This window comes from Meriones unguiculatus, chromosome 14, assembly GCF_030254825.1.
Source record: "Meriones unguiculatus strain TT.TT164.6M chromosome 14, Bangor_MerUng_6.1, whole genome shotgun sequence".
In the NCBI taxonomy this organism is placed as follows: domain Eukaryota; kingdom Metazoa; phylum Chordata; class Mammalia; order Rodentia; family Muridae; genus Meriones; species Meriones unguiculatus.
The window spans coordinates 17361908-17375540 of record NC_083361.1 but is presented as its reverse complement, the minus strand read 5'-3'; the positions used below and the strand labels follow the sequence as shown (position 1 = coordinate 17375540).

Genomic DNA, 13633 nt, shown 5'->3' with positions numbered 1-13633 from the left:
TCTGCTGTGTGCCAGGTACTGTGCTTGGTGCTGGGGTTCAAATACACTGAAGAGCAGCCCCGTTAGGGGCTCCTAGTCTTTGGTGGGGCATCAGGTGAGCTTCATGGGCTATCAAGCTCCACACAGGTGTGTGCTGGGATGTGGAAGATGCCTGGGGTGGCCTGATAGAATGGAATATTTCTAAAGAGTCACAAAGCTGCCTCTAGTTAAAGGAAGGAAGGATAAGTAAAGTGTTGTCCTTACCGTGCCAAAACCCTTGAACTTTAGTGTTTACTAAGCATGGAGCCAGTGAAATTTAGAAGGCAACTTCAGTGGCTTTTTAAACGTATTTAAAGAGAGCTGTCTAATGTTGTGAAATACCAGTTAGAATAGAGGAAAGACCAGAGGTAGGGATCTCAGGAGGCTGCTGCTACGTCATCCCAGGTAGAAAGGAAAACAGTTAGAAATGAATTTAGAAATAGAAGGGGAAATTTAATAATAATAATAATAAAAGGTAGAGAAAAAAATAGAAGGGGCAGAGGTTGGCAGTTGTTCAGACCACGGGAAGAACTCTAAGGGGGAACAGGAATCAAATCAGATACCTTCAGAATATTTGGAGAGGGTTAGGGGCTGGCTTTAGAGATCTGCCTTTGCGGGGAGTTAAGCTATGCTTTGTTTCACAGTCAGAAGGAACAGGTAGTAGCACTGGAAAAAGGACATTAATACACTGAGAAGGTACTTTGGTCATCACATCGATGTGAGGCCTAGGTCTCTGTGGCTTCCAGCTTCCCTCTGTGACTGCTGCCAGTTCTCAGTGTAATACGTACTGCCCAGCCCACCACAGCAGTTCAGCTGCTGGTCAAAATGTTTTGGTTTTGTTTTTTTGTTTTTTGTTTTTTTTAAGCAACAGAATTTGAAATTTTTGAAGTCAATATTATGTGGAAATACTTAGTTTGGGGAGGAATGTTGGTTTTTCACTGAAGTGTTCGTTCATATCATGATTAAATTGGTTTGTTAGGACTAACCTGAGAACCTGTGTACTGTTTTTTACTTTGGTATAAGAATTCCAAAAGCTTAAATAAATGTCAGGGGGCATGGGCCATCTGTGAGGCGGGAACACCCCGTGGTCCTCCATTGCTGTTGTCTTTTCCTTCTGACTGCCTGCCTTTAGAGATCTCTCTGTACATTACAGCTATACCAGAGGCCTGGAGCAAAGGAAGTTGAAAATCAAATGAGTTTATTTATTTAATTGTTAACAACTCTGATAAGAGTTGATTGAAGGAAGAAGTATTGGCTAAAAATGGGAGTTGGGAATTGTCTTTGAAGTTTTATTAGTCCATCACTATGTCCAGATAATTAGAGATTGCCATGGCATCTTTTCTACTCTTTTATTTTACAAAGGGAATGATGAAAGGTGGAAACAAACAAGAAGACGCATGGATAAATCCATTTGTTAAACAGTTTTCAAATATCAGTTTTTCGGTAAGTATGTTTTCTTAGCAGCTGACACCTTCTTTAGTGGTGGTTTGTAATTTATCCCAGTTTTATTTTATTTCTTAAAAATTATTTCTCATTGTTGTCTTTAAACTATTAGAGTAAAATTAGCCAACAAGCTTTAATTCTTAAATGTTATAAATTGTGAGCACATCTTAAAATATATTAAACCAAAGTAATACTTTTAAGAATAGGGCCAGAGAGACCGTTGCATAGTTAGAAGTACTTGCTCCTCTTCAGAGGACCAGGGTCCTGTTCCCAACACCCATGGGTAGGATTCACAACCACGTTTACTTCCTCTCCAGGGCATCTGAAGCTCTGTTCTGGCCTCTGCAGGCACTTGTACATATGTACAAACACACATAAATACAGACAAATAAAAAAAATTATGATCTGCTTACATTTCAGATGACGAAATACAGAAAAGTTCTCCACTTTTTATTTTTCTTGATAAAGTTTGCTAACCTGTTGTTTTTCTTACTTCAGAGAGACTCACCAGAAGAAAATGTACAGAGCAATAAGATGGATCTTTCTGGAGGTGAGAGAAAATTAGATCATTCTGAGTTTTTATCAATGATAAACAAGCCTAGCTGTGTTATGGTCTTTCTGAAAGAGCCCTCAGTCAGTGAAAGGGAGCAGCCTTGGCTCCTGACTACAGACTCTGCTGTACTTTGTGAGCATGCTTGAATAAAGTGAGTTTTGATGTCCCTTTAAGGGACACATCACTGCACATCTCAAGTGGTACTGTGTCAGTCTGTTCCCAGAGTCCCATCAACAGGGGTTAACAGGGTTATTGAGGTGCAGGATTTAATCATCTGGATCAGAGGACTGTGCATGTCAAGACTTAGGTAAATGACAGAAACATCTCAACCATAGTCAGAAACGCCAAGCACGCTATGACCTAGACAACAACATTTTCTTTTGTAAATTTATTTATTACATATACAGTGTTCTGTCTGCATGTACACCTGCACTGCAGAAGAGCACACCAGATCTCATTATAGATAGTTGTGAGCTATCAGGTGGTTGCTGGGAATTGAACTCAGGACCTTTGGAAGAGCAGCCAGTGCTCTTAAACTCTGAGCCATCTCTCCAGCCCCAGACAAGAACTCTTAAGAGCCATGGTTGAAGGAGAACCAGGCTAGAGTGGGTGGAGCAGCCCAACTGAGGTGAAGATGCTGGATTACTTGGTGAGGGCTAATGAAAAGTTTGGATATTTTTACTTCATTCAAAACATAGGGAATTACAGAGGATTTTGCTTTTATAAATGTGTTTTATTATAGTATTTTCATAAGTTCTATCAGTTCCTGTTGCTTCTGGGTTTTTTTTTTCCCCCCTCCCGACTGGTCCATTCCTCAGATAGTCCCCTCTTTCAACACGCACATACAAATGCACACATGCACATAAATACATATGCAGCAGAGAATAAGCCAGAAGATATATCAGGTGGAAAAACCAGTGGGAGACGTTGTAGTAACTAGTTGGTATTTTTAGAGCTCCAGACTGAAACAGAAAATGGATGACTAGATTAATTTAGTGGAGAGTAGGATTAGGTTCAAGGGAAGTTGATGGTTATTATTATTAATAGTTGACTATGGAAGGCACAGGTGATTGTATGATGAAATGTGAGTCATCTTTGTCTTCATAGCTTATGAGAAGATAGTACAGTCAGGAGAGAGAGTATAATAAAATAAGGAAAGATGAGCATAAATTAGAAATTATTAATTAACAAGGAGTGAGTGTATCAGTGGGTTGCCTATAATAGGCAAAGAGACTGATGATATACCTTGTATTGAGATCTTGGCCTCGTACCAGGTTTTATGGTACGACCTGCATATGATTGCATGAGTTTCCTCCCTCAGAGAAGAGGGGAAGTGCCACTCACAGGAAAAATGTTATTCCGGAAGCACACTACATTGCTATATAGTGCCAGATGGCAGCTACTGCCTTCTGATGAGGTGAGCCCAGGAGCCTGGGCTACAGGAAAACACACACACACACACACACACACACACACACACACACACTGAACTGGGGGCCAGGCCTTTCTTCTGATAGTGTCTCTCCTGAACTCCTTACGCACACAGCTTTGGTGCCAACTAGCAAAGATAATGATAAAGGACAGAAATGCATTTTTTTCCCCTTATAATGGTGATTGTAGGAGTGGGTACTGAGCTGCAGTAAATAAAATAGCAATTGCATTCTACTGTACACTCTTGAAGTTGAGCACAGTGGTGAAATTACTCCACACTCATGCCATACACATCACACAGCAGCTTGTTTACTTGTGAGGAGGATGGGTGGACAACCCCCAAGAGCCAGTCTGTCACTGAGGAAATGATGCTGCAGTTCAGATTAAGTAAGAGTTAACTTTCAGTAACTTTTGAATAAAGCAGAAAGAGAAAGAAAAAGAAAGAAAATGATTGGCCCATACAAATTTAATAACCAGTTGGAAACATGAGATACACTGAAGGTGGTTTCAGGTGGGAACCAGAAGCATTTCAAATATTGAAGTTTTGGTTTTGAGAGTGTTTGCACAGATCACCAGTTGAATGTCTAGAATCTCAAACCTATACCTTGAGCAACACACACACAGTTTCAGGTCTCAAATTTTCAAGCTGGGGCTACTAAGCCTGTACCTCATTTTTCTCTAGTTGCTCACAGCTCATCATTTGCATTGGTGGTTCCTTCTTGTATATCTTACTCTGTTCTTACCCATTCTTAACTGGAGCTGTTACCTTAAGTTACCTAGTAGGTTCACTCAAACCTATATCCTCAAGAGTTCTGCCTGTTTTGTGGTTATAAGTGACTTTACAAGGCAGAGAAATACTAAGAAGCAACTCAGAATTCCCTGGGTTCCAGAACATTGACAACTGCTCTCCCTCAGGGAGAGAACGTCATTTTCCCTCCTGTTCAGTGCTGTTTGCTCCAGCCCATAGACTGATTCTGTGCCTGCCTGCCTGCCTGCCTGCCTGCCTGCTTATATCATTTGGGGCACAGACTCTCCAGGTGGCTGGCTTTATGATCTGTTTCACTGGGTCCAGATTTGTCTTGTTGGAAGCTTTGTCCAGGGCCAGGGTCTAAACAGCAGAGTTACTAGAGCAGAAGCAGGGGCTCTGTAAGAGGCCTGGGCATCCCCGAGAGAGCCCTACCTCACACCTGTGGTTTCTGATGTACTGAGCCCTACAGACCATGTCCTACAGAACAGAATTTATACCAGAGATTGCTTCCCCCAAACTGGCATTATCACTCAAGTCTTCAATAAGCTTTACCACCTAGATGGTTAACAATTTTCAGGTGACAGCCTGTGTGGTAGTAACAGGTAATTTTGGCATCCTGAGCCTGTTACCACACCTTTGCTGTGAAGGACTTGATGGCCTGACACAGTGCTGTGAGGTACACATGACAGTTGAGAAGGCATTTTTCTGAGACTGGCTAGCTGAAGCTTTGTAGAGAAGAACAGCTCTTATCCAGAAGTGTGTCTGTCCCCATGAAGGCAAAACTGCCACCACAGTGGCTTGCTGAAAGGAAGAGAAGTTGTGGTGGCATAGTCATGGAACTTGCTGGGTAATGATACAGATACCCACGTTACTCACCAAAGACTATTACAGTGCTGTTAGAGGTATGTGAGGAACTGACCACAGGACTGCGCTGACCAATGAGGCATGAGGAAGCTACCACTGCTTTAGACCTTCTTAAGCCATGCTGCTCACCCCTCACTACTTGAGGACCAGCTTCTGGCAAAGCCTCCATTCTGGCTAAGGAAAACGGAGAATATAGATCTAGATAGGTTACATAAAGCAGTCCAGAAAAGCGAATTTAGAAAGAAGAGACATGAAAGAAGTTGGTTGTCACCACAGTGCTGTCACAGTAGCAGACTTGATAGCAAGACAAGAAGAGTCCAGGTGTCCATCTACCCTGAGTGTAGGAGTGGGTACTGGTGATTCTTGTTTGGGGAGAACTGAGGAAGGTTGTTGCTTGGGATGATTGGTTATCAGGGCAGGGTTTCTAGGTCCTAAAAGGTGGACTATTCTGATACCTGATGTATTTTAAGAAATTTGTGGCATTTTAAAAGGTGTTTCTGTTTAAAGAAAATTTTTCTTTATTGGTATTTTTATGGCAATAGATATCTCAGATAGAAAATTTGCAGAGAATTAATGAGTGAGATTCTAAGCTTGAGAAAATGTGGCAAATTAAGAGATGAACTCTTGTACAGTAGCTGCAGAAGTAGGTGAGCTGTGACAGTGCTCTGAATATGGGGGTATTTGGGTAGGGGAGTCTCTTGAATGGAGGTGGTAACACTAAAACCTTGGTGGAGAGTGAATGACCAGAGACATAATCAAGTGCCCTCCACCATGACTACTGAGTAAATCCAGTATATACCCAAGTTGAAAGCGGTGGTGGGCTTACTTATGGAGAGGAGAAATGCCAGCCCGACCAGTAGGATGATGAGGATAGAGCACTGTCAGGTTCTCTAAGATTTGTTGAGCTCAGTAGGTGGTTAGAGGTTGGCTATGTCCAGGAAAGTTGAGAGAGGTCATATTTATGGCAGAACAGTCGGAATGAGGAGGGTAATGGGCAAAGAATATCTTGTTTGGTTGTTTTTGTTTTGAGACAGGGTCTATGTAGCTCTATGGAGGTCCTAGAACTGACTATCTTTGAACTGTCAGAGATCTACCTGCCTCTGCTTTCAGAGTGCTGGGATTAAAGGTGTGAGAGAATATTTGGTCTCTCCCTTCCCCAGCTGCTTAATAGAGGCAATAATAGCAAGTTACAAGCATTTAGTTAGTGTAACTGAAGCATTTCAAGTGGCACTTGATGCGTAGTAAGCATTTAATAGATGCGTGGTTTTTGTTATCTTGTTACTTGGTAATGGGAATTATTTTTACAATTATTATAAAATCAGCCATATTTGGGATTGGGGAAATGTTCCATTGTTTAAAGTTCTCGCTTCACAAACATGAGGACTTGTGTTCATTCACAACAACAACAACAAAATGCCAGGCATGATGGCATGCACCTGTATTCCCACAGTTGGAGAGGCAGACACAGGATGATTCATAGAGCTGCCTGGCCAGCCAGTCTAACCTAACTGGTGAGGCCAAAGAAAGACCTCACCAGGAGATGGCCATGTTGCTGAGAGTGACTACATACACGTAAAAGATTAAGTAGATGAGAGGTGATAGAAAATGTCTTAGGTTGCTTAAGAAGTTTTAAAATGAGATTGTTTGCTGCTTTCTGCTTACCAGTCCCTTTTCAAGCTAATTGGTTCATAAGATAGTATTGTCTATTTAAAATCCAGTATTACCTATAAGGGATAGAATTTCTGCAATGGAAATGTTTTTACATGTGCTTGTTGAAGCAGAAATTGTTTCATTTTGGGAAGTGAGCATTTTGCTTTCTACATACAATTTTTTAAATGAAATAAGTTTGTTCTTTTCCCACTGATAATAGTTTCTTGCATTTATTAGGAATGTTACAAGATAAACGAATGGAGATAGATAAACATAGCCTAAATATTGGTGATTACAATCGAACGGTCGGGAAAGGCCCTGGTTCTCGGCCTCAGATTTCCAAAGAGTCTTCCATGGAGCGCAATCCTTATTTTGATAAGGTACAATATTTATAATCTCTGAGAATAATCAACCATACTTGTAATAGCATAATATTTAGGAAAAATGTATTGTAATATAAAAAGTATAGTAAGCGCCTTTCCTATTAATGGAGTTCTAGTTTATTGTTTCATTTATATCTCAGTTTTAGCATAGAGGTTGTGTTTATATTTTCTTCTTGATCCCATAAAATATGTGTTTGGCTCTTTTTATGTGCTCTAGAATTAACACTAATCTGATCTCTTCTGTTTTCTACCTGTTTCCTGTTGGTGCTGGAATGTCATGTGACCTCTCCTCTGTTCCTGAAATGATTTCTCCCTTCTACTTGTTTGCTTGGCTGGTGTTACACATCTTTCTGTCTGTCCAATCAGGATGGCATTGTAGCAGATGAATCCCAAAACATGCAGTTTATGTCCAGTCAAAGCATGAAGCTTCCCCCTTCAAATAGTGCACTACCTAACCAGGCCCTTGGCTCCATAGCAGGGCTGGGTACGCAAAACTTGAATTCTGTTAGACAGGTAAGTGCAGATGCGCATTGTAGGCCTTCTCTTGAATGATCTGTCTTAGTAGTAACGTCTCCTTTGTATGTAGTTGCTGTGTTTAAACGGTAGTATCATACGGTAATAAGTGTCTCTCCCTGAAGAATCACTTGTTATTTTGTTGCTTCTTCTCCAGAATGGCAATCCTAGTATGTTTGGTGTTGGAAACACAGCAGCACAACCCCGGGGCATGCAGCAGCCTCCAGCACAACCTCTCAGTTCATCTCAGCCTAATCTTCGTGCTCAAGTGCCTCCTCCATTACTTTCCCCTCAGGTGAACAAGCTCCCCCTCCTCTCCCACTTTCCTGGGAAGAACCTTGAATAAGTTTATGCTTGAGGGCTGGATCTATGGCTCAGCATTAAGAGTCTGGTCTTCCAGAGGACCCAGCTTAATTCTCACCCTCACGGCAGCTTGCATCTGTCTGTAACTCTGTTCCTGGGGAATCTGATGCCCTCCCCTGGTCTGTTTGGGATTCAAGAATGCATATGATTCACTGATACACGTGCAAGCAAAACATACACATAAAAATAAGTTAAAATTTATGTTTGAGGTGACCACTGAACATCATAATAATTATTGACATCTCTGAGGTGCAGCAAGTGCTGAGTAGCTGTTGTTACAAAAGTGTGAGAGAAGGAAAATTAATGGTTACTTAAATCTATAATGTATCATTTTCTTCATAAAACATCTTAGAGCAACAGCAAAATAAAATATGGTCAGGATTTGCCCTTGTCATTTTTACTTACCATGAGGAAGCTATGTGTGAACTGTGTCTTAGTGAGGGGAACACTTTGAATGACTAACCACTCATGGAACAGCCCCCACTCTAACTGCCCTGCTGGTAATCAGACTGCACAGTGCACTTAGTCTGGGTATTACAGCAACATTATTAACTTGCCATTGTGATCCTAAGGTTCCAGTTTCATTGCTGAAGTATGCACCAAACAACGGTGGCCTGAATCCGCTCTTTGGCCCTCAACAGGTAGCCATGCTGAACCAGCTATCCCAACTAAACCAGCTTTCTCAGATCTCCCAGTTACAGGTAAATTCTTATTGTCTGTTCAGCATGCAGTTGGGATTCTGCATCAGACACTGCAGTAAACAGAGTCAGCACATTTATAACCTGCGTAGAGCAGACCGCCTGTCAGAAAAGGTGAACAGTGAACCTACATGAAGTTCAGGGTCTTTTCAGGGGAGATTCAGGAAGGGAATATAGGAAGGAAACATGATTAGACAAAAAACCGAAACAAAAACAATAGAAAAATCTGTTAAAGTGAAAGCTGGGGTTGGGGATGTTTCATTGGCAGTTTAACATACACTAAGCCCTTGGCTCTGTCTGCAGTACTGCAAAAGTTAACTTGAATTAAAAGGTGGGTTTTTGCAGAATTTCTGAAAACTGGACACGTATTCCAGGAAGGGGTGTTGCATATGAGGTGGGACTTGGGTCTGCAGCCTAGTTCTGCAGGTCTGCTGGCCATAGCTACCTGTAAGCAATCCAGTCATAACAGCTGAGCAGTGACAACCCTTGTGTATCCTCTTCCAGCGATTGTTAGCGCAGCAGCAGAGGGCGCAGAGTCAGAGAAGCGTGCCTCCTGCTAACCGGCAGCAGCAAGACCAGCAGGTACGGAGACCCTCTCCACTTGCTCATGAAAGAATCGTACTAAAAGCTAATACAGTGAGCCTTTAGTCTGTTGTTTGTTCAGAAGTCTGTAGAACTGTAGAACTTAGATTGGTGGCCTTCCTCCTGAGAAGGAGTTGAGTTCAGAAATGAAGAATGTCCACCTGTAAAGATACACCTACACAGTTTTCCTGCATCATTTTGTCGTTTGAAGGGTCGACCTCTTAGTGTGCAGCAGCAGATGATGCAACAGACTCGTCAACTTGATCCAAGCCTGCTGGTGAAGCAGCAGACTCCGCCTTCTCAGCAGCCGCTCCATCAGCCAGCCATGAAGTCCTTCCTTGACAATGTTATGCCCCACACTACACCCGAGCTGCAGAAAGGGCCATCGCCAGTAAATGCTTTCAGCAACTTTCCTATAGGTGAGTTCCTGCTTGGCCACGACAGGCATGTGCCTCCACTGCCTCTGTAGTCCTGTTCTTCAGCACAGCACCGGCCCCAGATGCCACTTACTGGAGAATAACCTGCTTTCTTCTAGATTAAGCTCATCTTCATGGGGTGGTGTCACAGGATTTACGAATGTTCTACCTATTGAAAGAGACAGACTAAAGGGCACACTCATTTTCTGATCCAGACTATAGGGTGAGCAGAGGCAGGAAGACTCATGACAGTGTTGTTAAGAAGAGAGGTGGTAAGCAGATGTTGCTCTGTGGGAAATACTGGAAATAGTCTCCATTATGTTGTCACTTGTGTTACAAAAATAAGAATGAGGAAGAATTGTCTTTGGATTTGTCTTGTATATCACTAGGCTTTTATTCACTGAGGAAACTCAAGGCTTGTATGTTTTCTCTTTTCTAGGTTCCTGATTGATTCTTGGTTAAGCATACACCTCTTTCATTTTTTAAACTCTCCCCTACCTGAGCAATCATTTCATGTAAATGAGCCGCTTACTACCCGAGTCTTCTTGAAGACCATTAGTTCTCATAGCATATTCTGGGCTGTAGATAGCATTTGGGGTATGTGTTCCTGCTGGCGATTCTCTGTGACTGAGAGGTTTTGGATTTGGAGTCATAATAGACTCTCAGCTAGGATGTGAGTTCTTTGAGATTGTTAGCCGAAACAAGTTTCCAGATCAGTTTGCACTGTGTCTAAATATTACAGAAGCCAATGATGATGAAGGGGAGTGATTCCACTTGGTAGATGCAGAGCTGTGGAGAGGAAGCTCTTAATAGAGGGCTTCTCCTGGTGGCCTTTCCATTCTGCTTCATCCACACAGACACCAAACTAGAGCCTGTGAGCAAAATTTAGTCTACTGTCTGATTTCATGAAAGAGTTTTATTGGGTGGGCTGGAGAGATGGCTCAGTGGTTAAGAGCACTGCTGCTCTTCAAGAGGTCCTGAGTTCGATTCCCAGCAACCACATGGTCGCTCACAACTATCTATGAGATCTGGTGCTTGCTTCTGGCCTGCGGCGCACCTGCAGACAAAAGACTGTATAAATAATAAAACTAAATCCAAGGAAGGAAAGGAAGGAAGGAAGGAAGGAAGGAAGGAAGGAAGGAAGGAAGGAAGGAAGGAAGGAAGGGAATATTAAAAAACATTTTTTAAAAAAAAGCATTTTATTGGAACAGAGCTATTATTTCTTTAACATTATCTGTGAGTGCTTTAGCATAGCGACAGGGAAGGCTGTATAGCCCAAACATTCTCTAAGCTACCTTTTGAACCTTTATACAAAATATTTGCAAATTTTTGGTCTAATTGATAGGTCTGAGAGCACAAATTTGATTTCTTTCTGCAAAAATGGAATTGGGAATGACTTCAGAGAATTCATACTGCATGCCTAGAATTTAAAACCATAATTTAAAACCATCGAGTCTGAGACTTAAAAATAAGAACTTCTTGGGACTGTGTTCCAACTGTTTCATGACAAGCATTTGGCAGCAGTATGTAAAACTGAATCATCCGTCTTTAGTCCAAAGTCCAAGAGAGTGTCTGAGTACATCCTGCTCTGTCAGCAAAAACTCAAATTGTGCCTTTAGATATGGGTGTCTCTCTCTCTCTCAGGTTGGAGTTAGGAATTGTACTTCTAAATAGCATCCTTTGGCCAGTCATACATCAGGAAATTTATCAGTTTGCAATCAAGAAGTGACAATTGAGAATGATCATATATTATACATGGCACTGGTAAAATGGTTAAACTTGGGCTACAGTTAAAAATTTTACATGGAAAAAAAAACTTTACATGGTCCCCTTAAAACTTTTTTTTTCTCCTATTTTGTGAAGTTTTTAAATGATCAAGATATGGAGGAGTAGATTTCTACCTGTGGTAGCACGAGCCTTTGTGGTTTGAAAATGCAGCACTATGAGCATTGAGCGTAGCTACCCAGCCACCTGTGATGTGACTGCATATGTGCAGGGTGTTACTTGTTGAGGGACATTAGGCAGCGTTGAAAACAGTACCTGCGTATGATTATTAGAAGATAAATGTTTGGAAGTGGAAGGAAAATGTGCTGGTTTATAAGGTTTAAATTTTATTTTTAAGGCTTGAACTCAAACTTGAATGTAAATATGGATATGAACAGTATTAAAGAGCCACAGTCAAGACTAAGGAAGTGGACTACAGTGGACAGCATTTCTGTGAACACATCTTTGGATCAAAACTCCAGCAAACATGGTATCATAGTCTTAAACGTCTCTTGAAAAAAAAAATTGTGGGGTGGGTATGGAGGTAAGATTATGTAGTGGGTGAGTATGCCTGCCACCAAGCTGGACAACCAGAGTTGAGTGTCGAAGACAGACATGCTAGGAAGAGAGAGCCAGCTCCGCCAACTTGTCCGCTGACTTTCTCTCTTTCAAACTCGAGAGCGCACGTGCACACACACACACACACACACAATTTAAAAAACAAAACAAGGGCTGAAGATATGGCTGAGGAGTTAAGAGCACTTGATTCTCATTCAGAGGACCTGGATTCATTTCCCCGCACCCACATGGCACCTCAGAATTCAGCTGTAACTCCAGTTCCAGGGAATATGACACCCTGTTCTGATCACCACAGGTACCAGGCATGCTGGTGGTACACATTTATAGAGGCACTCATACACATAAAGTAAAATAAATAAATAAAATAACAAATAAGTATGTAAACCTGAATGAAGCTAAATTTTGGCTTTTATCATCTTTTGTGTATATATTCCAAAGTCAAATTAGCCTTAGACCTTTTCCTTACTGCAAAAATTTGCCTTGGGTAAGCCAAACAGCCCACTTATTCCTAATGTTTTGTAAAGCTAAGCAGGCATTGTGGCACAAACATGTAATCCCAGGTAGAGATAGGCTCAATCTGCAGTCATCCTCAGCTGTGTAATAAGCTTAAGGTAACCCAGCCCTGCTGTGTGTGCATCCTTGCTTTAAAAAAGCAAACAAACAAACAACACAAAACCACAAGTCTTATTTAAGAGATCTTCACGCAGAAAGCAAATTGACTTTAATTGTGTTGTGTTAAAGAGGACACAGGAGCAATCTGCGTGTGTGTGACATAGATGCATTATCTTTTAAACATCTATTCTTTGAGAATTTTGCATGATCTGTGTGCGTGTTTGTGTTTAAAACAAACAACAGCACCAACTATGGAGGCCAGTTTGTGTTGGCAGGAGTATTCCTGAGCCGGGGACTTGCCCTGGAGTGGTTGATGTACCACAGTCATTCCATTGAAGAAAACTGATGTTCCCTCTCCCGGCAGCAGGCAGTGCCAGTAGCTCCTCTGCTAGGAGTGAGACTTTGTGTCCCTGTCCTGTCCTCAATGCTGGGATTTTTGTCTGGCTTGAATTTAAACATGTCTTGTGCATGTTCTCACAATGTCTGTGAATTCATATATGCCTCTGTCCTGTTATGTCTAGAAAATACCATTTCCTGGCTCATAATAGTCTTTCTGCCCCTTTTGCATATATCCCTGAGTCTTGAGAGGAAGGATATGATGCAGATATTCACTTAGGTCTGCCTGGGGATTCAGGCTCTGCACATTAACCAGTTATGGGTCACTACGTTAACCACCAGCTACTGCAAGAAGCTACTGTAATAAGGGTTGGGCAGTACACTGATCTGTGGGTATAGCAATATGTCATTAGGATGACATATGTTGGCCTTGATTTTTTTTTTTTAAACAAACCTACTTTATTTGGGGTTATTAAATGCTTCTACCCCCCTTCCAACCCTCCAACACTGGGTAGGAGAGAAAGAAGGTAGGTGGAAACTAAGGACGGAATTTTCTCTGCTATTTCCCACTGGGTAGGGTCATAAGATTCTGTTGGCAATACCAGTATCAGTTGTCCAGAAATTCAGAAGTCCAGTTAACCGGCAAATTAGCAAACAGCAAATGCAGCAGCAGGGTGAAC

General features: G+C 41.7%; 1 protein-coding gene across 4 annotated transcripts in view; it reads left to right on the top strand.

The window, feature by feature from the left end:
* Positions 1-13633, top strand: part of Tnrc6a (trinucleotide repeat containing adaptor 6A) — a 77125-nt gene that overhangs the window by 53675 nt on the left and 9817 nt on the right. For 2 of the 4 annotated variants that reach the window (XM_060366895.1, XM_021655002.2), the window contains 9 exons: positions 1381-1461; positions 1960-2011; positions 6945-7087; positions 7457-7603; positions 7761-7898; positions 8539-8667; positions 9169-9246; positions 9458-9665; positions 11785-11916. In XM_060366895.1, the coding sequence (XP_060222878.1) occupies positions 1381-1461; positions 1960-2011; positions 6945-7087; positions 7457-7603; positions 7761-7898; positions 8539-8667; positions 9169-9246; positions 9458-9665; positions 11785-11916 (1108 nt within the window). The remainder of the gene's footprint in view (positions 1-1380; positions 1462-1959; positions 2012-6944; positions 7088-7456; positions 7604-7760; positions 7899-8538; positions 8668-9168; positions 9247-9457; positions 9666-11784; positions 11917-13633) is intronic. The other 2 variants (XM_060366896.1, XM_021655009.2) reach the window with 2 other exon arrangements.